The sequence below is a fragment of the Podarcis cretensis genome (assembly GCF_951804945.1).
Source record: "Podarcis cretensis genome assembly, chromosome: 3".
NCBI lineage: Eukaryota > Metazoa > Chordata > Lepidosauria > Squamata > Lacertidae > Podarcis > Podarcis cretensis.
This window is the reverse complement of record NC_137172.1, coordinates 57,023,284-57,048,021: the sequence shown is the minus strand read 5'-3', so window position 1 is coordinate 57,048,021 and position 24,738 is coordinate 57,023,284. Positions and strand designations below refer to the sequence as shown.

At 40.0% G+C, this 24,738-nt stretch overlaps 1 protein-coding gene and 1 long non-coding RNA gene across 5 annotated transcripts in view; both read left to right on the top strand.

The window, feature by feature from the left end:
* SCAF8 (SR-related CTD associated factor 8) overlaps window positions 1-24,738 on the top strand; it is a 73,897-nt gene that overhangs the window by 22,265 nt on the left and 26,894 nt on the right. For 2 of the 4 annotated variants that reach the window (XM_079971502.1, XM_079971500.1), the window contains exons 10-20: window positions 1,017-1,148; window positions 1,572-1,684; window positions 1,805-1,998; window positions 2,384-2,484; window positions 3,450-3,563; window positions 4,134-4,290; window positions 5,828-5,958; window positions 9,436-9,580; window positions 10,298-10,351; window positions 10,921-11,133; window positions 12,826-15,731. In XM_079971502.1, coding sequence (XP_079827628.1) covers window positions 1,017-1,148; window positions 1,572-1,684; window positions 1,805-1,998; window positions 2,384-2,484; window positions 3,450-3,563; window positions 4,134-4,290; window positions 5,828-5,958; window positions 9,436-9,580; window positions 10,298-10,351; window positions 10,921-11,133; window positions 12,826-14,465 — 2,994 coding nt within the window. In that variant the 3' untranslated portion in view covers window positions 14,466-15,731. Of the gene's footprint in view, window positions 1-1,016; window positions 1,149-1,571; window positions 1,685-1,804; window positions 1,999-2,383; window positions 2,485-3,449; window positions 3,564-4,133; window positions 4,291-5,827; window positions 5,959-9,435; window positions 9,581-10,297; window positions 10,352-10,920; window positions 11,134-12,825; window positions 15,732-16,775; window positions 16,886-24,738 lie in introns of those variants that run through there. The other 2 variants (XR_013837555.1, XM_079971501.1) reach the window with 2 other exon arrangements.
* Window positions 11,314-12,011, top strand: LOC307213585. The gene is made up of 3 exons (XR_013837590.1): window positions 11,314-11,372; window positions 11,433-11,449; window positions 11,628-12,011. It is a non-coding gene; the product is annotated as an uncharacterized lncRNA (long non-coding RNA).

Genomic DNA, 24,738 nt, shown 5'->3' with positions numbered 1-24,738 from the left:
CTAGGAATAGATTTGAAAGAAAATGGATTGTTTCAATAAAAATATTCTGATAGCAGAAACACCGCTAAAGTGGGAATTAGATAATAGTTATAAATACGTTGGGGGGGATTCTGACTTAGAGGCGTTCAGTTATAATCCGACAGATCATGGCTTTACCCCATTGGCTCCTCAGCCAATCACATACACCAAAGGTCTGAACCTGCTGTTCCTCTTGTACTGAGCAGGATTATGATCGCAACAATACATCATCAGTAGGGTAAAACTAACCTCTCTCAGAACGGTCTAGTTATAAATTGTCATCAAATGAAATACAGGGTTCGCATAGTGAAAAGGTGTTGGCAAACTTTGAGGTGGATGAATTAAAAGTCGTATATTGCTGAACAGAGTTGTAATGTTGAGAATTAGTTTAATATTGGTATTCTTCAGTACTGGTTTCATTTTTCAGGAGAATTTTTTTTCCTCCATTTTTCAGGAGAAAACCTGAGTAGATTTGCCACTAGATGTCACCAAGCATTGACATCTAACACACATCTAACATATCCATCTGGATTTATGAATCTATGCTCTGAGTGGCATTTGATGGAGTCATAATTTTAGTCTCAAAAAGCAGAAAATTTGTTAACTTCTCTTGTGTAACCGATATATATATATTGTAAACCACCCTGTGATCCTCGGATGAAGGGCAATATAGAAATTTAATAAATAAACAATAAATGTAATTTTTGATACAGCAGTTCCTTAAAATGCAGAACTATGCATTCTAAGTTCATCTTACAATATTTTTCGCAGTTCATAATATTAATGTTTTGATTCCTCACTAGAATTGCAACGGCTCTTCTCTTGGTTTTTTCACATAATTAGGCAAAAACAAACAAACCAACAAATATTCTAATAATGATACAGTTTTATGCCAAATTGGGCTGCTACATATGTACAGCATGCCTCCTTCTGCAAAGCCAGTACAGTTTCAGGTAAAACAGATGGAAATATTAACCTTGCATAATTTCTTTTTGCAGGCAAGTCCTGAGGAAACACAAGAAGGGAATTTTGGTTCTGAGCATTCAGCATCACCTTCACAAGACAGCAGCCACCAGCAGTTTTTAGAAGTAGAAACAAATCTTGACAATTCAATGGATGTTCAACAACAGGTGAAATATGCTGTTTCTGTTTACATCTATGAAGTGTGATCTCTGTGGTTACAGTTTTACAAGATCAGTAATGTAAATTTTGTAAAATAAAGGATAAATGCACTAGCCTTTGTTAGGGTCTTCCTGGGCAGCAGTATGCTATAGATATGATACTGGGCCTAAGAATTCTTCCCCATTCATTGAACAGATGGTTGCTATCTAGTGATAATTTCATGAATATGTGCACCACAAGAGAATAACACATATACCCTCAGATTCTGCATGTGAGGATTTTCCCACATCACTCTTTTCTGCGTATAGAACTGCAATGAGGAATAAGACCTTCATATGCAAGCTATTTGTGCATATAGATTGCTTTTGCAAAATTATTGTGAGCATGTTTTCCTGTACTTTGGTGTGAGCCCCTCTTTCTTCTCTATTCAGGACATGGACATAGATGAAGGTCAAGAAGTTGTAGAACAAGAGGTATTTGAGCAAGAGGAAAAGAAACCTGTAGTTCCTTCAAGATCAAGAACACGTTCAAGATCCCGCTCAAGGTAATTTTGTAATTTTCTTAATATAGTAGTTTTTTTTGTCCCAAAGTTCAAAAACCAAAATGAGTTTTGTGCTTTTCTTATGAGTGTTCTTTTAGCAGCATTGAACCAATTATTTTACAGGTCTCCAAGAAAAAGAAGGTCCAGATCACGATCTGGCTCTAGAAAGCGTAAACATAGAAAGCGTTCGCGCTCTAGATCAAGGGAAAGGAAGAGGAAGTCCTCCAGGTCCTACTCAAGTGAAAGAAGAGCTAGAGAGAGGGAAAAAGAACGACAGAAAAAAGGGTTGCCTCCTATACGGTCAAAAACACTAAGTGGTAAGTCATCTGCTTGCAGTTTAACATTTCTAATAATAAAATAATATTTAATTTGTTATTAGTCATTCTTTCAAAAGAAGCAGAGGGTTGAGACTGATTTCTTGGGACATTTTTTCCTAACGTTTCCTAATTCACTTTCCTGCAATGTGTTTACGGTACATATTAGTTTTGGCATGAGATTTTACATGCTTTATGGTAGGGGTTAGTTAAGAGTAGAATTCTCTGCTTAAATTAAACAATTGTATTTATTGGTTTGATGCATTGCATGCCCTGTGCAAGGCCCCAACTTGCTTTAGCTTGTCTGTGGCAAAAGCCTAAAGGTTCCAGCTTAAGTGAACATACGCAACAAACTCTTAATTGATTTATGCAATATTTGTCTTTACAGTCTGCAGTACTACACTTTGGGTTGGTCAGGTGGACAAGAAAGCCACCCAGCAAGATTTAACCAATTTATTTGAAGAATTTGGACAAATAGAATCTATAAATGTAAGTGAAATAATCACCATATGTCTTTTTAAAAATAATATAACCTTGTTTGAACAGTTGTGTACTCGTTAGTAGAAAATAAGGGTTAGTACATAGAGGTAAGGGATGTGGGTGGCATTGTGGGTTAAACCATTGTGCTGCTTGGGCTTGCCGATTGAAAGGTTGGCAGTTCGAATCCCCGCGACAGGGTGAGCTCCCGTTGTTTGGTCCCAGCTTCTGCTAACCTAGCAATTTGAAAGCACACAGTGCAAGTAAGTAAATAGGTACCGCTCTGGCGGGAAGGTAAATGGCATTTCCATGTGCTGCTCTGGTTTCGCCAGAAGCGGCTTAGTCATGCTGCCACATGACCTGGAAAAACTCTCTGTGGAAGCTGACAAACGCTGGCTCCCTCAGCCTTTAAAGCGAGATGAGCGCCGCAACCCCAGAGTCGTTCACAACTGGACTTAATTGTCAGGGGTCCCTTTACCATTACCTTTTTACATAGAGGTAGCTGTACTTCCTAACTAGTTCTAGAGGAATTTAAGTGGAGTTCTGCTTACTCAACAAGGCAGGTTTGCCTGCCTCTCCATTGCATCTGCAGCTCATTGTAGTTCTTGAAACGTCACTCCTGAAAGTCAGGTTGACCCTCCAGAATGGCATGGTGGGTGCTGAAGGAGGGGAAACTGACATATAGTGTGTGTATGTGGTAGTGGTGGAGACTAGATCACAGCTGAAACAGTGTTGTGGAGTCACCTTCTTGACACTTGGTGTCACTGCTGTGTACTGGGGCAGGGCAGTGGTAAGGTCAGAGCCTTGTGAGCACAGGATTGGAGTACCAGAGACTTTGACTGATGCACAGCTCTGCACATTTTTAGTAAGTGGCAGCAACACCAGAGTTGAGAGGATAGCACCGCCCCACCATGATGGCTATTCCTGAGTGCTATCCCTTAGTTTACACTTTACTATTACTTGACTCTTGCTTATAGATGATTCCTCCCAGGGGCTGTGCATATGTCTGTATGGTTCATAGACAAGATGCCTATCGTGCTCTTCAGAAACTAAGCTCTGGATCCTACAAGATTGGATCTAAAATTATTAAGGTACATCTTCATATTATTCATCTTCAAGATTAATTATAGTAATTGTTTGCTTTCATAAACAGTGAAGAATATAAAATTTCATGGTTGGTAATACCTATAGTTACTGAGAAAAAATAGGAATTTCTTGATACTCTGTAGAATAATTTTCTTGTCAAGACAGTGATTAGAATTACAAGTGGAATATTTCAAAATGGGAAATCAACAGGAACACAGTTTTAAAACACCAATTAATATAACTTTATGGCTGGTGGTAACAGTATCTGCATTAGAGCATCATTTGGGGGGGATTGATATAAGGGAAGAATTTCAGGCAAGTACAACACAATAATTGTAGAGGACGAAAGGCTCAAAGAATTTGGTCTGTGCTAAATAGCTTGATAAAGAAATTGTAGAAAGTATAAGAATTCATTTTAATTTGGATATATTGAAAGTTTTGCATAGCGAGTTCTTCCATCTTATGAACAATGTAATAGGACTGTTGGTTAGTATGTTTGAAAGGAGATCAAAAGCCTGGTAGAAATGTTTGTTGTGATTTATTTCCATAACTATTGAATTGTATTCTATTTTCAGATTGCATGGGCCTTAAACAAAGGTGTGAAAACTGAATACAAACAATTTTGGGATGCAGATGTTGGAGTTTCATATATACCTTGGGAAAAAGTTAAATTGGATGATTTAGATGGCTTTGCAGAAGGAGGCATGATTGACCAGGAAACAGTAAATAGTGGTAAGAATGGTTTATTTATTTTCATCTTTTGTTACAGAAAAATGTGTTTCCGAGATACTAGATGTGCCCATTAGAATGATAATGACAGGTGTTTTGTTATCATACTAATTAAGGGGTAGGCTAGCAGTTGGCAGTCAGACTGAATTATAAGTGTCCAGTTTCTAAAGACACTAGAAAATTTATATCTTGCACTAGAATGATTGCCAGACTGAGACTGCAGTCCTCTATACCCTTCTTTGGCAGTAATCCCATTCAGCTCATTAGGACTTACTGAGTAAGCTTCTTTAGGATTGATTGACAATACTAAACTAATTCACTAAGGAGTCAGTTCCATAGGGCATACTTGTATTTACTTCTGAGTAAACATGTAGGATTGTGCTCTAAAACTTGCCATATTAGATCTTCTAAGGATGGTATAATAAAAACAACTCTAGTTAATGTTTTTCAACAAACTGTCGAAACGATATAAGAATTTCTAAAACTATCAGGACCAAATTGTTGACTGCCTTCACTGTTGATTCATAGAGCAAGCTTAGTAGTTCTCATCTAGCTGTGCATAAAAGTTTTCATGAATTGGCTATGACCGGGCGGTTTTTCTGTGCATATCTCCTTATTCTCTAGTCATTAAAAAGATTTAGGTTTCATGGAAAGTATTCTGAAAATGTTTTAATATTTTCAATTTATTGTGGTAGACGATGAAGTGTTTGAATTGGGCTGTTCCTCTTTCATAAGACTCAGGCAGGAGCAAAGAATTGTGGGAGGTAGACCACTGTTTTGTTGGCTGTTATTCAACTGAGCCCTCTGTAACACCTTTCTTTGTTATTCTTAGTTACTTGGCAATCTTCATCTTCTTAATCTGTTTGTCCCAATACTTTGTCCAGTCTTTGTTACTGTTTGCTGTCTGCCCTTTGATTTGTCCTCTGCTGAGGTAAAACAACCCCCCCAAAAAACCCTGTCTGCCTGCTAGATGTCTTTTGCTAACCTATGTTCAGTGTTTTACTTCTATTTCCAATTAATTATTTACTTTTGGTCTTTATTTCCTGTTGCTGGCAGTTGCTGTTTCGGTGGTTGGACTGCCATTTTCCTCAATGATTTTTGCGCCGTGGGCTACCTGTTGCAGCAACCACACGCTGCTTCCTTAACAGTTTCTTACTGCATACATTATATGACATTATTATTTCTTTTGCATTACATTGTCAGGAGGTGGATGCTATATATGCCTGAATTTTATTATGGGGAGTTGCTTTTCTTTACTCTTGTTCTTGTTCACTTGTTAGCCGGGGGGAGGTAGGCCCTTGTACTTAATTTAGTTTTAGATTTTTGTGACCATGCTCCTGCTTGGCGCGTCTTAAAAACTGAGAAGCGGTCTACCTCACACAATTATTTGCTTCTGCCTGAGTCTCGTACAAGAGAAACAGCCCAATCCAAACACTACATCATCCACCTAATAAATCTGCTATTCAGGTAAGACCAATCGTCCCTTTCTTTCTTTATTGAAATACTAATTAAATCTTATTATCTTGTTTCTTTTCTTAAGAATGGGAAACTGCAAGAAGCTCAGAGACCACAAAAGAGCCTGTGCAAACAACCCAGACTACAACAGTTGACAAGACCACAGCTGTAACAACCCAAACAGAAACTTACACACAGTCTGTCACTATGCTACAGGTTAGTATTGGACTCAATTCTGTCTTTGCTTTTCTCATCCAGGAAAGGTAGTCAGACATGGAATGGGTTATATTCTGTGTCAGCAAGCAGGACTTGAAATTTTCTGGTTTCAAAAGTTTTTACTCTACCCTTCTTGATTATTGCTGCCATCTAGCACAAAAGCCTGACTTTTGCAGCCTGCAAAGCCAGGCAGTTTTTGCTTCCCCTTTTAGCAGAAGGTTTCTGACCCCCTGCAGTTTGTAGGAGAAGTCCCCCTCATCCCCCATACCATTTGAAAAGAAGAAAGTGAAGAATTTATACTTCTGTTATTGGGTCTTGGCATGGGCATAGTCAGGCATTATGTTGGGGGGGGGGGGACAGAACTGAGTTATCTGTGACACGATTGGTCAGTTAAGCATTTTTATTTATTTTCTTGATTGGGGCAGCAGCTGCTCCCAACCGCAACCCCTTGGCTATGCCCATGGATGTTAAAGCAAGTTGTCCAGGAAGGTTGCTATCCAATAAGCTGAAGGGCTGCCAACTGCAGAAGGAAGGGGATATACAGTGGTGCCTCGCAAGACGAAATTAATCCGTTCCGCGAGTCTCTTCATCTAGCGGTTTTTTCGTCTTGCAAAGCAAGCCCATTGACAGCTTAGCGGATTAGCGCTATTAGCGGCTTTTAGCAGCTTATTGGCTTAGCGGATAAGCAGATAAGCAGCTTAGCAGCTTAGAAAAAGGGGGGGAAGGGGGGGAAAACCGCAGGAACTCGCAAGACATTTTCGTCTTGCGAAGCAAGCCCATAGGAAATTCGTTTTGCGAAGCACCTCCAAAACGGAAAACCCTTTCGTCTAGCGGATTTTCCGTCTTGCGAGGCATTCGTCTTGCGGGGCACCACTGTATGCTAAAACAGATGGACTATAGGTCCAGCCCTCAAGATAGCACTCAGCTAGTAAGGGACCACTGATATAGCCAGTCTGGCAAAGAATGAGGGCTCCCAATCTCCCCAGCAGCGGTGGGGAACGACCTGCTGCCCGGGGATAGGGGATGACAGTAGAGTAAGCCCCCCAAATAGAGACAGTGGACATTCCATCCCCCCCATCTTCCATTATAATTTATAAGTCAGAATTAACTCACCTCCAACTCAACACACTTTCCCCAAGGATGATCAGGATCAAAATCACTCTAGCTTTGATGATACAGAATGAAACCCCTTATTCTCATCACCAGTGGGCAGATCGGAATGCTCCAGAAACAGGAAGGTGTATAACAGTCTCCTCCAATGCTTCCTGAGCTTGCTGAGCACCCAGGTAACATGGATCACATCATTGTGCTCCTTCTTGTTTCTGGAGCATTCCTGTCTGTTCACTGGTGGTGAGAAGAGGTGCTTTGTTTAGAGCTGCTGTCTGATCAGGGGCTAGAAGGCTGCCAGAATAGGCTCATGGACCAGCATTTTGCCACCCCTGATTTACAGTAAATCTCTCTCCCTGCATGCTCACTTTCCCAATGCTCTAGTTAGCTGTGAGTTGAAGAAACACCCAATTATTAGTACTCCATAATTATGAGTATCTTTTATTGTCTATGCAATGTAAAGTGACACTAACTATACACTTTTAACCATTTTTATGTCTAAAGGTTGTGCATCTGAAGGAAAGCACAACCTGGATATATATATATATATAGAGAGAGAGAGAGAGAGAGAGATGATTATTATTATTTGATTGATTGATTGATTGAATTTATGTACTGCCCTATACCCAGAGGTCTCAGAGCAGGTCACATAAAAGATCAACATAAAAATCACAATATATATAATCAAAATAAAAATAACAACCCAATAACACCCTAAAATATGCTGCAGGTTTAAGATGGTCTGAAGAGATATTTATTTAGTATATACATCCCTAAGTCTGAAAGCAGGCCTAGCATCCAGGTGATGATTCTTTCAGTGCTGAAAGATTATGATTGTCCTTTTCTGTGTGGAGGTCCCACTCACAGTCATTAGCATGGGCACTTATTTCAGCCTCTTGACAATCACCACAAAATGGACCAGAGGAAATCCTTCAGTAGAGTCGAGCTCTAAGCACATAGTGTTAGTTTTATTCAGCTCCGGCCCTTGAGCTGATATGGCTCATCTTGCCTTGAGCCCAGCAGAGTAAACATCCCAGAGTCCTCAAACGAAAGGATGAAGCAGATATGGTGCTACATTGTTGTTGTTGTTTAGTCATTTAGTCGTGTCCGACTCTTTGTGACCCCATGGACCAGAGAACGCCAGGCCCTCCTGTCTTCCACTGCCTCCCGTAGTTTGGTCAGACTCATGCTGGTAACCTCGAAAACACTGTCCAACCATCTCGTCCTCTGTCGCCCCCTTCTCCTTGTGCCCTCCATCTTTCCCAACATCAGGGTCTTTTCCAGGGAGTCTTCTCTTCTCATGAGGTGGCCAAAGTACTGGAGCCTCAGCTTCACAATCTGTCCTTCCAGTGAGCACTATGGTGCTACATTGCCAAGCTTTATTTCTAACCTATGCTGAGAGCATACAAATATACATCTTGTCTCTGTGAGAAGCAGAGAGCAACTCCCAAAGAAACGAAAGATCAAAGAAACCAGTGAACGTCACATCCAGTCTCCCTTTCCCGTGAGAATCCAACAGTATCTGCACTGTGGAATGAAAACAAAGTCCCATGACTTGCAGCTGCTGCTCAGTGAGGGAAACAGAAACTAACACATAGGTGGTAGGCAAGTGTGACAAGAATCTCCTCTGAACCTCTGAGGATAAGTGGTTGCTTTTAGACACCCAGTTCCTATTTTCTCTCTGGATGAGTTTGAAAATTGGATTTCCTGTGAATTTTCATTGTACACTAATGATGAAAAGGCAATATTCCCTGCCGGTCGTATGTTATTAGATTCTGCTCTGCTCACTGCGGGGTCTCATCAGATCTGGGAGTTTGTTTTTGTGAGTTTAATTGTTTATGTTTTTGCTTAATTATTTCAGGGATCTCTTTTTCTCTTGCTTAGTCATTTGTTTCTTTCAATTAACCAAAATACCTTTGAGTTAGCTTTTTGTGTTAAGGACTTTCTGTATTCACTTAAGCTCCAAAATGTTGGGAAATTTCAGCCAATCAGACATGATTTTTAGGCAATATTGATACAGTACAATAGTGCTGGTTGGCTGTTAAGTGACAGAGTAGGGGACCCAAAGTCCCAGATCACTCTGTTCAGTGGAGGAGATCAGAGCAGTGTACAGTAGATTTAGTAAGAAGTGACACTGCAAGATGGAGCAGGCTTAACAGCCTTTAATTCACATTTTGGAAGACCATAGTTACTATTGTCATTGTGTAGTTTTTGATTCTAATTATTACTTACACATCCCAATACTAGGCATGTTTTCCAGAGGAAGTACTGCTACATTCAGTGAGACTTACTTCCCAGTAAATCTGCATAGCCTTAAAATAACGGGATTATGTAAATATTGAAGACATACTTTACTTTTCTCCTAAACAGATTCCAGTAGCTCCATCTGTGCCAGCAGTTAGTTTAGTACCACCAACATTTCCTGTTACAATGTCTGTCCCTCCTCCTGGCTATAGTCCAATTCCTCCACCTCCCTTCATGAGAGCAAGCTTCAATCCTTCACACCCACCTCCTGGTAAGTTACCTTTATATAATTAAGACATAAATTTATGCATAAATTCACATAGATTGATCTGATTAAAAGATCCATACTTGGATGTAAACTTCATTGAATCCTGTGGGATTTGCTTCTAAGTATGCATACATAGGATGGGCTGTTGGAGTTAACTGACGTATGTTTATTTAACTTGTAATGCTTAAATGATACTCCTTTATTTCATTAAAATTTATACACCACTTGATTGTAAAAACCTCAGAGCAGCTTACAAGAAGATGAAACAATAAAATAAAAAACCCCATACAACTGCACTTTAAAACACAAAAGATGCAAAACAGAATATATTGGTTTAAATAATACCGCTTGCTCATAATTTTAATTCAGCCGAGCACTTGCAAATACAGTTGTACCTTTGTTCTCGAACGGAATCCATTCCGGAAGTCCGTTCAAGTTCCAAAAATGTTCGAAAACCAAAAAGCAGCTTCCGATTGGCTGCAGGAGCTTTCTGCACTCTTATATCAGAAGCCACGTTGGATGTTCGGCTTCCCAAAAAAGTTCACAAACCAGAACACTCACTTCCAGGTTTGTGGCATCCGGGAGCCAAAACGTTCGAGACAAATTGTTCGAAAACCAAGGTACGACTGTATGCAGTGAATGTTGTCTTCTATACAAATAAGTTATTCAGATCACTTTTGCTGGCTTTGTCTATTCAGATTTATTCTTTGTTTCTTCTAGGTTATTTGCCTCCCCCAGTTCCACCACCTGTTCCACCGCCGGTAGTTCCAACCCGTAAGTTAGTTTATATCTTTCCTTCTTGTGTCTTCAGTTAGGCAGTGCTCTTTCACCAAACTCCAAAATGGCTCCTACATTTAGAGGACAACTTAAAATACATTTGGTATGTTTGTTGGAGGGAGCTACTGATGAGAATTTAAAAAAAAAAAACATTAACTGTGTTGTGTATTTATATTGGAATATGTCCTTTGTTTTTAATTGTATAGATCAATGGAAATAGTTGTAGCTCAGAAGAAACTTGCCAGCCTCTATGATAGCTACTTTGATGATTTGTTTGCTTGTAAGGTGAAGGCAAAGTAAATGCGTGTTCATTTTGTGCTGCTGTAAATGGTAGCTTGATAATACTGCAAATAGCATATTTAGTCTATAGTTTAGGATTACCAGATTTTTTTATTACATCATTTGCACATACAACTATATGAAAAGAATTCACTGTGATACTGCAACATAAGCTACAATCTTTAACACTTCTACTAGGGCGCAAATCCTATTGAATATACCAGGACTTCATTGTGGGTAGGCATGCATAGGGTTGTAAGAAGTTGTATGTGTGTTCTGTTTTACAGCTCTTGTACAGTCTTCGCTAACAATTGCTCAAGAGTCAATGAAAGATTATAGCAACCTTGCTCTACCAGTTGGTACTGTTTCTAGTAGTCTTACCACCCCAACATTATCTGCTGGAAGTGCTTTTACTCCTCTGTCAAGTAACAAGTCAGATTTAGATGAAAAAGGATCCCATCTTGCAGATCTTCAGATTTCATCAAGTGAAAACAGAGCTGGTAAGTAGCCCAATGAAACTTTGCTCATAAAGTTTGTACAACTACAGTGGTGCCCCGCAAGACGAACGCCTCGCAAGACGGAAAACCCGCTAGACGAAAGGGTTTTCCGTTTTGGAGGCGCTTCGCAAAACGAATTTCCCTATGGGCTTCCTTCGCAAGACGAAAGCCCATAGGGAAATCTCCGGGACAGCGGGGAAGCACAGCGCGTCTTCCCCACTGTCCTCGGACCTCCTCCGAAGGCTGGCGGTGGGGCGGAGAGCCCTCCTCCCGCCGCCAGCCTTGGGATGGCAGCTCCGAAGGCTGGCGGCGGGAGGAGGTCTCCGCCCACCAGCAGCCTTCGGAAGGCTACTCCGAAGGCTAGCGGCGGGAGGAGGTCTCTCCGCCCCACCGGCAGCCTTCGGAAGGCTGCTCCGATGGCTGGCGGTGGGGCGGAGAGACCTCCTCCCGCCGCCCGCCTTGGGATGGCTGCTCCGAAGGCTGGCGGTGGGGCGGAGAGACCTCCTCCCGCCGCCAGCCTTCGGATGGCTGTCCTGAAGACTTGCGGTGGGAGGAGGGTTTTCCTTCCCACCGCCAACTTTCAGAATGCTGTTCTGAATGTTGGCGTGGGGAGGAAAAACCCTCCTCCCACCGCAAGCCCCGGGAACAGAGGAGAGCGCTGCGCGCCTTCCCCTCTCTTCCCGTACCTGTCCTGAAGGCTTGCGCTGGGGAGAAAAGCCCTTCTCCGCACCACCAGTCTGGCAAGCGGTCTCCATAGGAACGCATTAATTGATTTTCAATGCATTCCTATGGGAAACCGTGCTTCGCAAGACGAAAAACTCGCAGGAAGAAAAAACTTGCGGAACGAATTAATTTCGTCTTGCGAGGCACCACTGTAGAGTGGTCATTTCTGCACGGGTATTCTGAAGGGGTAGTTATTGGAGTAGCTACTGGTGCCAAGGCCACATATTGTAAGGTGCTGATCAAATAATAAAATGTCCCCTGATTTTAAAACTCACAGTGCATAGCTTAGCTTTCTACATGACATGTTGGTTTTGAATGTGCAACAGATGCAGATACAGCTGCTGAAACACTGTGTTTCTCTGAGACCAAGAAACATTTTGCTTCTTTTTCCTGGAGGAGTAAAAGATGGATTCATAATGTCTAGAGCTTCATGCTATCTCATATGGAACATAGTTCCTGTTGTTTCCTACATTCTGGAGTGTTCTACAATAAGATCAGAGTACATGTTACTTTCATTAGCGTTGCAGGCCTTTTCAGTAGCATTCATGTGTATTTCTTGTTCCATGTTGGCATTTTACAAAGAATGGCACCAAATTTTTAAATCCCTTTCTGTATTCTTTTATATTTTATCTCAACTTACATGACTAGGTAGACAGGGAAATATCTCCTCTTTTGCTTTTGATTGTGTGACGCCCTAGTTAAAATATTTTAGGAGTATTTTTATTATTATTTCAAATCCTGCTTAATTCAGTCTGTCCCCAAATTTGAGGTGCTGGGTTTACTTTTTACAAATATGATTTCAAACAGATAAGAAGCCAACTGATAAATGTTGATCTTGGTTTAATCTAACTCAGAGATGAAACAGCTACAGTTTCAAGCAACACAAGTAGCTGATTAAAAAAAGAAAATTAGCTATTTCATAGTAGGTACTCTTTTTTTCTGCTGACTTAAATTTTTGTATTTGCCTTTCAGTTCCAGATGATGTTTCAAGCAGCTCTGGACTTACTGGGGGAATGCAGCCACCAAGTGTCTCAACCAGTTCAGGGCTTGTAGGGGGAATACAGCCACCTAGTGTCTCAAGTAGTTCTGGGCTTGTTCAGCCAGCCAGTGTGTCAAGCAGCTCTGGACATTTGACAAGAGTTCAGCCACCTAATGCTTCAAACAACTCTGGGCTTTTGACGGGTGTCCAGCCTCCAAGTGTCTCAAGCAGCTCTGGACTTCTGGCAGGACTCCAGCCCATGACTGTCTCAAGCAGCTCCAGCCTTCTAATGGGACTCCAGCCACCCATAGTGTCAAGTAACTCTGGACTTTTGTCAGGAGTCCAGCCACCTATAGTGTCAAGTAGTTCTGGGCTTTTGGCAGCACTCCAACCACCTATTGTATCAAGCAACTCTGGGATTCTGGGATTGCCACCACCGATTGTCTCAAGTAGTTCTGGACTATTAGGATTACCACCACCAAATATTTCAAGTGGCTCTGGACTTTTAGGGTTACAGCCACATGCTGGAATTCAAAATGTACCCCATTTAACTATTGCTAGTCAAAGGTTGCCTGGAATGCCTCTAGTAGATATCCGCTCAGGACTAATGCCACAGCCACCTGGGCCACGATTTCCTCTCCTGCAGCCTGGAATACCACTACAGCATAGCATTCCTCCTCCAGCAATCCTTGACCCATCCCTTCCTCCGCCTAGAGCTTTCCTTTCCGGAGATTTGTTTACTCAAACTGAGAGACCATTTGGAACTTCCGGTAGACAAAGTGTTGATAACATGTCTAACCCAGATAAAAGGTTGGCACTTGGAGATGACAGCATTCAGCAAGAAGGAGATAGAGACTATCGCTTTCCTCCAGTGGAAAATAGGGAGAACATTAATCGGACCTCTTCAGTGGATATGAGGGATTCAGTTGGAAGGCCACCACTAGATCCAAGAGAAAGTCTAGGAAGACCTCCAGTAGATGGAAGAGAACATCTTGCCAGGCCACACATAGATTTAAGAGAGAACTTTGGAAGACCAGGCATGGAAGGACTTAGTAGGAGAGACCATTTTGCTTTCAATTCAGATAAGCACTGGGGACAAAGAGGAGATTTTGATGAAAGAGAGCATCATTCATTTCCTACATTTGGTGGTCTTAAAGGCTTCCAGGAAGACCGAGAAAGGTATCGTCAAACAAACTACAGATTTGAAAATCGAAGTGGCCCAACTTGGAACCGGGGACTTGAACAAGACACTCACAGAGACTTTGATGATCGCCGAAGACCTTGGGAAAGGCAGAGGGACAGGGATGACAGAGATTTTAATTTTGGCAGAGAAATTAATGGAAACAGATTTGGGAGAGAGAGAATACAGAACAACTGGATACCCCCTCCACATCCAAGAGCATTTGAATTTTTTGAAGGTGGCACATCTCAACAAAAGACTGACAGTGTGCCCCAAGTTAATGGTGAAAATGCAGAGACAGAGAGTCAGCCACCTGCAGCGCAAGTACAGGGTGAACCAGAACTTTATGAAAAGCTGGCAACTTCAAGTGACACAAAAAAAGAGAAGAGTGACACAGAAGCTGAATTAGAAAGTGAACCAGTGGTAGAAAGCACAGAAACTGAGGGGACATAATCATCACTCAGTAGGTAAAAAGATACCTTTTGTAAAGTTGTCATCTCTCTCTGTAATAGATGAATTGCTGACTGGACCTTAGTAGTTCACTTTTGTCTGCCAGAATTAAGTTAATCTAATGTTCATGTTCATCTTTCACTTAAATAGCTGTACAACTGACCTGTATAGAAAATTGTTCTTAATTTGAACATGGTAGGTAAACTTTCCTTCTTTTCTTTTTTCTTTTTTCTTTTTTCTGACAAAACGCAAACTTGCCCCACTTGCTTTTACTTCACAAGGATAAATAACAGCTTGTCAAACAAACAAAGACTTCCTATGGAAGAAATGGAAATTTTTAGATATTGCTATTAGGTTGGCCATGGAAATTGTTATACTTGAAAACAGGTGCTGGTGTTTCTTGTCCAGGTTTTTAGGCTGCTGCAGAATTTTAAAGCATAGGCAGAGCTGTGATACTATATGTTCCTACAGTTTGGCCAAAATGAAAAAAGGAGCATAAATAATACAGAGAATGGTGTGTTCTTGATATTTCTGCATTATAGTCTCTTATTTCTCAAAAGTACGTGTCTGTGATTTGTTGCTCGTACTGCAGTGGGTTAAAAAATTAAAAAAATAACATACATTTTAATGTTTTTTTTAGATGCCAATAAAGCATTATTTGTTTGATAAGCATTCTAGGTATTGTATTTTTTATATACAATCTATAAAATCCTGAATGAAATGTGCTTTAGCTAATTGTTGCAAAGGTTTATAGTACTCTTGTAAGACCAGTGCAACAATTAAATATGCTACAAAAGCATATGCCTTTCTACTTAAAAGTAAATCATGGAATCGCATTAGTTTGTGTATAACATGTGTATGTAAATATTTGTGTAAAACTGTATGTAGATACCACTGCTTCTGTGTGTGATTGTGTATGTGCACACACTCACAGAATAATGTAGACAGTTAAATAAAACTGAAATGGAATTAGGTTATAAAATGAAAAATTGTCTTTCACCTTCTTTAGATAGCAAGAAGATGATAAAAGCTGATGTGACAGGTTAAATCAAATTAACATTTGCTCTTCTAAATTATGATTGCTTTAGAAGGTGGAGTCCAATATACTCTGAAGGGAGGGTGTAAAGTAAGATTTTAGTTGTTTTTTTTAAAAAAAGTGTGGTTATGTTCGAAGCAAATATTGAAGAAAATGTTTGAATTGTCCTTTTTTTGTAATAGTTATAGTGTTCTGGATAGAAAGTGGTAGCATTAAAATACTTTGTGATTATCTTCTTGCAGTGAATATCTGGTCCATGGTTGTTGCCCAAAACATAATTGAACCTCTTTAAGAACAAAATGAAACAAAACACTATTAGCTTATAACAAATAGCTGGCCACTTCAGATCATCCTGGCAGCAATCCGATATATGCTTACCTAGGAGTGAAACTTTCTTCTGAGTAGTCATGCATAAGATTGCTCTATTACTAAAATGGCTACCATGCCAGTAATTAGCATCTTATATCTGTTAGATGAGGCCGCAAAAAAAATCCCAGGTATCTGGTTGTCAATCTCCTTAAATATTAGGTACTACCATCTAGTAGTTTATATTTTTAGCAGACCAGTTTCTAAAAATTTAATGCAGCCCCAAAAATGTGATTCTTTGTACTAAAAGATGAAAATATTTGTAGGACCTGTTAGTTGCCAAAAAATAGACAGGTTGGCATCGTACTGTCACATGGTCCTTTCTTTTTTAAAAAAGCAAACTTTATTTTCTACATTTCTTATTCATCCTCTCGCAATACAACCTGGTAAAAAAATATGGGTGGAACTCCGTATTACTCCCCTGACATTTATCAGTAGAATGGAAGGCTATTTGAAGCAATTCCCCCGTCCTGCATAATCCTAAAGTCTGTTCAAGAAGATTGGGAAACCTTCTAGACCAAATTAGGGAAGCAGCGCAGGCTAATGGGGGGAAGAGCAACCACCACAAATTGTCTTCCATTTTGCTGACAGATGTCGTCTGTTAGCAAAGCAATGCTATTTGGATCCCACCTTTTAATAATAACGTTGAGAGTGTTGCAATAAACTAACATTTTATGTTGAAAATAATTAGAGGGAGAAGCAATTCGGGTCTTACAAAGTTAACTTTTTTCCCTAAGAAGTTGAAAGAATGCAATACTTGAAAAGAGTCCGTGAATAACTAGAACACAGCCATTAATAGAAGGTATCTTTTTGTTGCCATGATGTTTGGTAATTGCTGTTTGGGAAGGGAAATCCAATTTACAGTTACATTGCTGCTTAGGAAAGCTTGAGTTCTCTATCTTTCATTCCAGAACGGAAACCTGTACACTATTGTCTGTTGATACACATTAAAAATGCACCAGACTGTTGATGGTCTGGCTGTTAAAATGGATTCAGATTCATTGGACTTGCACATTTTAAGGTAATTTTCAAATTGTAGTGAAGGAATTGGGTCACTTTTATTGACACACCAGTGTGATCCTGCATGTAATCCTGAAGGGTTTTCGTGTGCTAATCTGGAATAATGTAATAGGTTGAATGTCTTTGCATTTCCCTATTTTGGGAGAAAGATTGTTAAATATTCTTGCTGGAACTGGTTTTATCCAGATTCCATCAGTCTGGATGTTTGTCAAGTGTTAGATTCTGGATAGAAAGTTTAGCCTAAGTGATGAGCCTTGATAGGCAATTCTGCAGGTCTTTTAAGACTTTAACAGTTAAAATAATGAATGTAGCAACACTGGTATTAGTATTTAACTGATTAGAATCTGTACATCAATACAATTGCATACAGAATGTTATATTTGTGAGTACTGTCGCTTATTATTGGAATAGGCTAAGTAAGAAAGACAAGACTCCTGCCTTTTATTATTCAACATTATGTATGTTTTCCACCAAAGGTTTTAGTTATGGTTAAATTAGTCTTGAGTTGTGGCATTCTGTTAAGACAAAATTCAAAAATTGGGATCCAAGTCTGCTCTCTGAGTCTTCTAGTTGAAAGGATCTGTTTTGTTCTTTGTGATGCTAGCTAGAGTCAATAGCTTTAGTATAGTGACTAATCTGTCAATTAGATCATCAGCTTTAATGGCAAACTAAAGTTTTCCACCCAGATTGTTCAGTAACGTTGAGGAAGTGTTGCTGGACAGATCTTTCTTCCCTGTTATTTTCCTGTTATTTTGTACCCACACATAGCAGATATTTTGCATTTTAGGTTGAAATTGCTAAGGGCTTTCTTTTAGTAATATGACACAGTCAAGTGAAGCAACTGGCAGTATTCTTTCACTGATGGCATAATGGCTTTTAGCATGTTAAATTTGACTGTGATGTGGTGTTATAATAGGAAATATATTCCAGATTCCAAAATAGGTAGAGAAAATATTTTGCAGATTTAATTGATCAATAAAATTATTCTCCTACAACTCAATACTTTGACAGCACTGCATGAGGATTAATTAAATATGCTGTTTCATTCTGTTTAAAATAAGCTAACTCATATTGACCAGGAATACACTTGGAGTATTACAGCTGACAGTCCATGCAGTATTTTGCAGTTTCTTAGGAAAATGCATTGACAATCCCCAGAAAGTAAATTCTCTTGGTTAAAATTGATCTTCACTCAGTGACTGCATTTGAACATACATAAATTATCTCGACATCTGATAGGCATGGTTCTGATTCTGTTGCAGTTCATAAACCTGTAAGTCATCAGTAACACTTTGCATAGTTCCTATAATTAATGTAAAATCATATCCTCATAATCAGAACTACTTTAAACAAAGTGCATATTTGGATTATTCATCTAAAACCTCTTGTTTCAAATCACAAGTGATTAAGCCAGTAGACTTATTTTTTAAAAATATGTAAGCTGTTTTAAGACATCAGTCAGATTATTTAATAATAAAACTTGATTTTCTTTGTTTCCTGGTTATTACTCTTATAGCATTGTTTGTTCAGAACTAACTCCATTGAGTTCAGTGGCGATTGCAGTCTTGGCATTCAATGAAATTTAACCTCGGGGGCTTGGGCTTGTTCACTTTTAAATTAAGCTATCTTGGTCTTATTTATGGAGTACAGCTGATAAGTTTTTGCAGTCCCTACAAATGTGATTTTCAGAAATGGCATTTTGAAAATGATAAGCAGATACACCGTATTTTTTGCACCATAACACTCACTTTTTTCCTCCTAGAAAGTAAGGGGAAATGTCTGTGCGTGTTATGGAAGGAATGCCTACGGGTGGCATGCCTACGGATTTTCCTCCTCTAAAAACTACGTGCGTGTTATGGTCGGGTGCGTGTTATAGAGCGAAAAATACGGCAATTGTTCTTGAACAGTTTCTCAGGCAAGGAAGAACTGAGCTAGTTTACCTCTGACACCCACAATTTCTGAATTTTTTACTTTTGAAAGCTCTTTTGCTTTTTACCTCACTTTTCTCCACCTGGTCCTCATGTTTGTTGTAAATCATACCCAACCATGGAATGACCTGAAAAGTGAAAATGATGTAACAGCAATTTTCTCATGCTAAGCACCGAATAACCTTTGTGTATTTGTACTTTTGAAACACTGCATATTTTTGTAACAGATCAGTTCTTCAGTTTACCATGAAGCTTGGGATTGGAACCTTTAGAAGCATGGATAGATGTAAAATTTACAATCCCAAACTAGATTTCAAAGCTTGTGTAAGCATGCAACATTTCTTGTGTTTCCCTTTCCTGTCCACTTTCAGTGCAGACAGACATTAAAACTACTGTAGAGTTAAATACATGGCATGCAAACAGCCCCAGAGACACAGGGAAGAATGGTGCGTAGTACATGCTGGATCACCTGATTCAGGACTTCAAAGTATATATGGGATAAAGTATCCTATTTGTTGGAGTAGTCACAAGTGTTTTTCTACCAGACCTCAAGCGACTCTAAAATAGAATTAGTTGTAAGTGTTGCTGCTGTCCTACAAAGTTACACATGGTGACAAGATGGAACAAATGGTGAATGGAAACTACTCTTATATGTTATTTTACTTACGTTTATGGCCAGTGCTGAAGAATTTTCTCTTAATGCATTAGAAAAATAAGTAAAATACCATAGGACTGCCATAAATGGAATGTTTTGAAATACACTTGCACTGTGAGCAGAATACTCTTGCACTGATTATGACCTAGAACATTGTGTCCTTAGTTTAATTCTGCCAAAAAATACTTTCATTAACATGAACCCAGTGTAGGGCATTTTTGGTCCACAGGCATAATTAGGTCCACCAGGCCACTGTAGCCAAGCAACACCCACCAGTGCCATTATATGATGCCAGTTGTAGGACAGGTAAGGATGTAGCTGTCAGGCTTCTGACATGCTATGCAAGAGGCTTGTGAAACTGTGTTGCACTTATGCACAGCTGATTGCTGCACTTACAGAGCACTATGCATAGCAAAGCCCCTCATAGTGCTTTTCATGGGCTACACCTTTACCCACATGGTTTGAAAGTAAGTTGTGAGCAAAAACAGGTCACCTGATGTCAAAGCATCAGATGATTAACAGCTAGGGGGGCCTCATCCACCTGTCAGACTTGGCCTGTGGGTGGTGGGCTGAGGGAGATAACTATCTGGCCTACTAGTCAGATCCAATTCCTCACCCATGATGTAAAGTAATAAAAGTGCATATAAATGTATACTAAATAAAGCATACATTTATTTCCATCAATTTAAAGGCTGAGATAAATGCATGAATTTTTGCAGTCAAACATGCAGCTGTTTAATTTTCGTAACAATGCTCATGTTCAATGCAGCAACAAATGGATTAAAACATTGAAAATCACAACTCCAGTTAAAAACAGCACAAAAAACTAACTAAAGCTTTTTTAAAAAATCCCAAAACAATGAAATGCAGAGGTTAAGATGTAAAGGGGAGGGGGAATACATTTAATACTCCCATCAGCGGTTGGCGCTGTGGTCTAAACCACAGAGCCTAGGGCTTGCCGATCAGAAGGTTGGTGGTTTGAATCCCCACGATGGAGTGAGCTCCCGTTGCTCGGTCCCTGCTCCTGCCAACCTAGCAGTTCAAAAGCACGAAGTGCAAATAGATAAATAGGTACCGCTCCAGCGGGGAGGTAAACAGCGTTTCCGTGCGCTGCTCTGGTTCGCCAGAAGCAGCTTAGTCATGCTGACCGCATGACCCGGAAGCTGTCTGCGGACAAACGCCGGCTCCCTCAGCCAGTAAAGTGAGATGAGTGCCGCAACCCCAGAGTCATCCACAACTGGACTAATCCAACCCAACAGGATAGTTAGTTTTTTTACTTTCCTGGAGTAGATATGTCTATGCTATTCAGTTTTGGCAGTTTATGCTTACAGGACGGTAAGGAAATACAGAATCTTACTGAAGGAAAATGTTGAGATTTTCTTCTTTTTTTTAAGTGGGGAAAACATCATGTATGGAAATACAACATTGACAAAGGTGTCGCTGTAACCAGGCATCTGTAACCAGCTTTAGCTAAGGGCCCAGCCACAATTTCTAATTGAAATCTCCAAAATTTGGAGCTGCTCCAGGCTGTCTTTGTTGTGTCTGTGGATGGTATTTAACAACTGCATCCCATCAGTGCAATGATTTTTGTTTGCACAATAGCACTCCCCCTGTGTGTGGGGGGGGGGAATGTTCCGTTCCGCAAAAAAAAATCCGTGCGCCAGTGGAACAAGAGACTTAGCACTGCATTGGATTCTACCCAGCATCTTTTTGTTGGCGTTACTACACTTCTGTTGACCTGCTTAAAGTGCAGGCATGCTTGCTTCTCAGTAAGGGGCGGTTTTGGAGCTATGTGCTTAGAGAAGCACAGAACATGGTACCTCTGTTCTAAATGGCTTTGAGAAGAAGTACTGGTATTAAATAAGCTTATTGCTTGTGGGGATGTTTTCAAGTTCTAGGCAATGTGGGGGCTAAGGAGGCTGCTCCTCCCCTCCTGAAGAAAAGCATGTAGGATTGAAAGGATGTTTGAGCCTTTTGTTAGTCACCTAGCCCTCCTCTGCAACTTGGTCCCCTCTGAAACTTAACACATTGTTAATAATTAAAAAAAAACCTCACATGGATTTGCATATGCTAATGTATATGTATAGGTAGAATTTCAGAAATAATTACTATTAATGTAATTAATGTGATTCAACTGATAGGTCCAGTCAGCAGAAGGACTTCAACTTGCACAGTGGTTCTCTCCCCACTGTGTCCCATATGAACTTCTTGGCTCTTTTATTATGTCTCTTTGCTTTGCTATCACCACAGCCCTTTTCTTTCCAGCATTATAGATGGTTCATTTTTCTATCTTTTCTTGTTTCCCCATTACCAATGCTTGTTCCTCCTTGGATCCTGAAAGTGCATACAAGAAATTTAAATATGGTCCAGTTACTCAGATTTTAATTTTGATGTGGAGGCAAATAATATTCTTTGGCAGATATTAGCTATCATAGAGCACCGAGGACCTGAAAAAGTATCCTGTGATCACTGGTGCAATGAGGATCCCTTCTCCAAGATGTCTCTTTTTCTGAAAATCCTGGGTTTCCTCTGCTAAAGTTTTGTAAAACTGAAGATATGAGCTCTAAAACATCAGATTCTCACTCACCATGTCACCAACTTCTCATCAGTAATTATAGTTTCTCTTCAAGAGTTTGAGATTTTAAAAATCACTAGTAGAATTTGGAGTCAATCTTTCCTCTGCGGTTTTTGTTTTAAGAAGAGACAGGTGGACACCAGCTTTAGAAAACATGCAATATCCCTGTTGATAGCTGAAATGCTATTGTTCGGGGCTCCAGTCAGTGTGAATCAAGACACTTGTAGCTGTGCTTCAGATTTGGAGATGGGAAGGAAAGGAAAATAGTTACTAAGTTTTTGCCTGTATGCATTCAGCATTCTGTATGTCCTAGAAACTCTCAGGACCATTTAAAAGAAACATGCAAACTAATATACTTCTGCATACCTGTTTCCCCAAGTACAGGGAAACCACTATTTTATTTTTGGGTGGCCTCATTTTGCTTCCTGACTGATAGGTGCTTAATTACCTAGTTCAGTATTGGAAGGAGTAAAACATTTGAATTACATTTAATGGTGGTAATTTTATCCATTTGTGTCACCTGAAATACATACTATAGTCTCTGAGTTGCTCATCTGACTAAAAATATTTCAATTAAGTTGATGCCAATAAATCCTGTGCTATTAGAGAACTGTTCATGAATTCAAAGTACAGACTCATAGAGGAGGCTATTCTCTATATCAGAGGTTGTCCATACATGCCCATTTGCTTATTGAATCTATCTAAGTCAGTGCTGTGGGCTGCTTTCTTAGGAAGCTTCCCTATCCTGTGCCCATAGATCCATGTGGCTTTCTCCATATGTGGTTCCTGATCTTTTATTTTATTGGCGGTGCCAGGAATTGAACCAGAGACTTCCAAAAGCATGTGCTCTGCCACTGAGTTATGTTCCCTTCCAGATGCACTTGAACCCGTGGGGCTAAGCTCCTTAGAGCAGGGATGGGCAACCTAAGGCCTGTGGGCCGGATGCAGCCCAATCGCCTTCTCAATCCAGCCTGCAGACGGTCCGAGAATCAGTGTGTTTTTACATGAGTAGAATGTGTGCTTTTATTTAAAATGCATCTCTGGGTTATTTGTGGGCATAGGAATTCGTTCATCCCCCCCAAAATATATATATATATATATATATATATATATATATATATATATATATATAGTCCAGCCCACCACATGGTCTGAGGGACAGTGAACCAGCTCACGGCTGAAAAAGGTTGCCTTAGAGGGTATTCTGGCTCTTACACAATCTGAAAACAAACCTTTTCAAATGTAAGAATAAAGTGTGTTTTTGCTATTTGGGAAATAGCATCTGCTATCTGAATCATATCCGCAAGAAGTGCACAAAAGATCCACCACTGTGTGTAAATTTGGTTGTGTCAGATTGTTGGGAGACATGCGACAAGCATGTAAACTGTTAGGAATTATAGTTGATTCATCAATACAAGGGAACATTGGATAACCACAGCATTGATTCCCTAATATGAGATGCACATGAAAGGTGACTAATGAAAGTTGTCAAATTGCTCTTGAAAGGGGTGTGTAGATGATGAAGAAGTGAAGCAGTTAATGTGGATGTACAGTTGGGAGTTTTTGAAAAAACTGAGCTTGCTTTTGGTTCTTTATCTGGCTTCATTATACTTAGAACAAGTACACATGGCCACCAGAATGCTATGTTCTTCAGGGCTATTTGTTCATTTTGATACTCCCTGGTGCATGCAAACCATTTCCCATTACTTGCTGTCCTACCAGTCGTCATTACACTGGTACCTCAGGTTACATATGCTTCAGGTTACATACGCTTCAGGTTACATACGCTATAGGTTACAGATTCCGCTAACCCAGAAATAGTGCTTCAGGTTAAGAACTTTGCTTCAGGATGAGAACAGAAATCGTGCTCTGGCGGCGCGGCGGCAGCAGGAGGCCCCATTAGGTAAAGTGGTGCTTCAGGTTAAGAGCAGTTTCAGGTTAAGAACGGACCTCCGGAACAAATTAAGTATTTAACCTGAGGTAGCACTGTATGTCTGAACCAAAAGAAAGGGCAGCTTTTGTGACACTTTAATCAGCATTGAAAGAATATTCTCTTACTATTTTTTAGGGTAAGACAAAAGGCAACAAATGTTCCTGTATTCAGGAAAGGACTTCCTAAACGGGAATCCATTTTCCCTCAGTGACATCGTTTTAGTGCATATTTTCTGATTGACCAGGATAACCCGTGTAACTAGTCCAGGACGTACTGCCCTCTCTGACTTAGTTGTGTTGCCCTCCATCAGGTGGCTTTGTAGCTAGCTAGCCCAAACTGGGATTACAGCATCATGAAATCATTGTGTTTATTATATTGTTGCTGATTGGCTGGGATCACTCTGGAAAAGAGAGACCCATAAATGGTAATTGAAGAAGCATCATATGGGGGTGGAGGGTGGGGAGCAAGTGCCCATGGATAGCAGGGATGGATGAGTAATCCATTTAGTCCAAATACTGAAGCAAAGTGACCTAAATTGCCAGACTTGCTTATAGATTTTGGTTTTTGTGCTGCAGTTTTTAGTCCAAAAAAACAATCCATTTTAGGGGGGGAAATGCATTCGAAAGTATACAAAAGGAAGGGGGAAGACTGCATGCAAAATGCCTATATAATGTGACCAGTTTAAGTGTTTCATGGTTTGTTGGTTTTTTTAAATGTACAAAACTTGGGATGGATGAACCTATGATTGAACACACTCAGAACT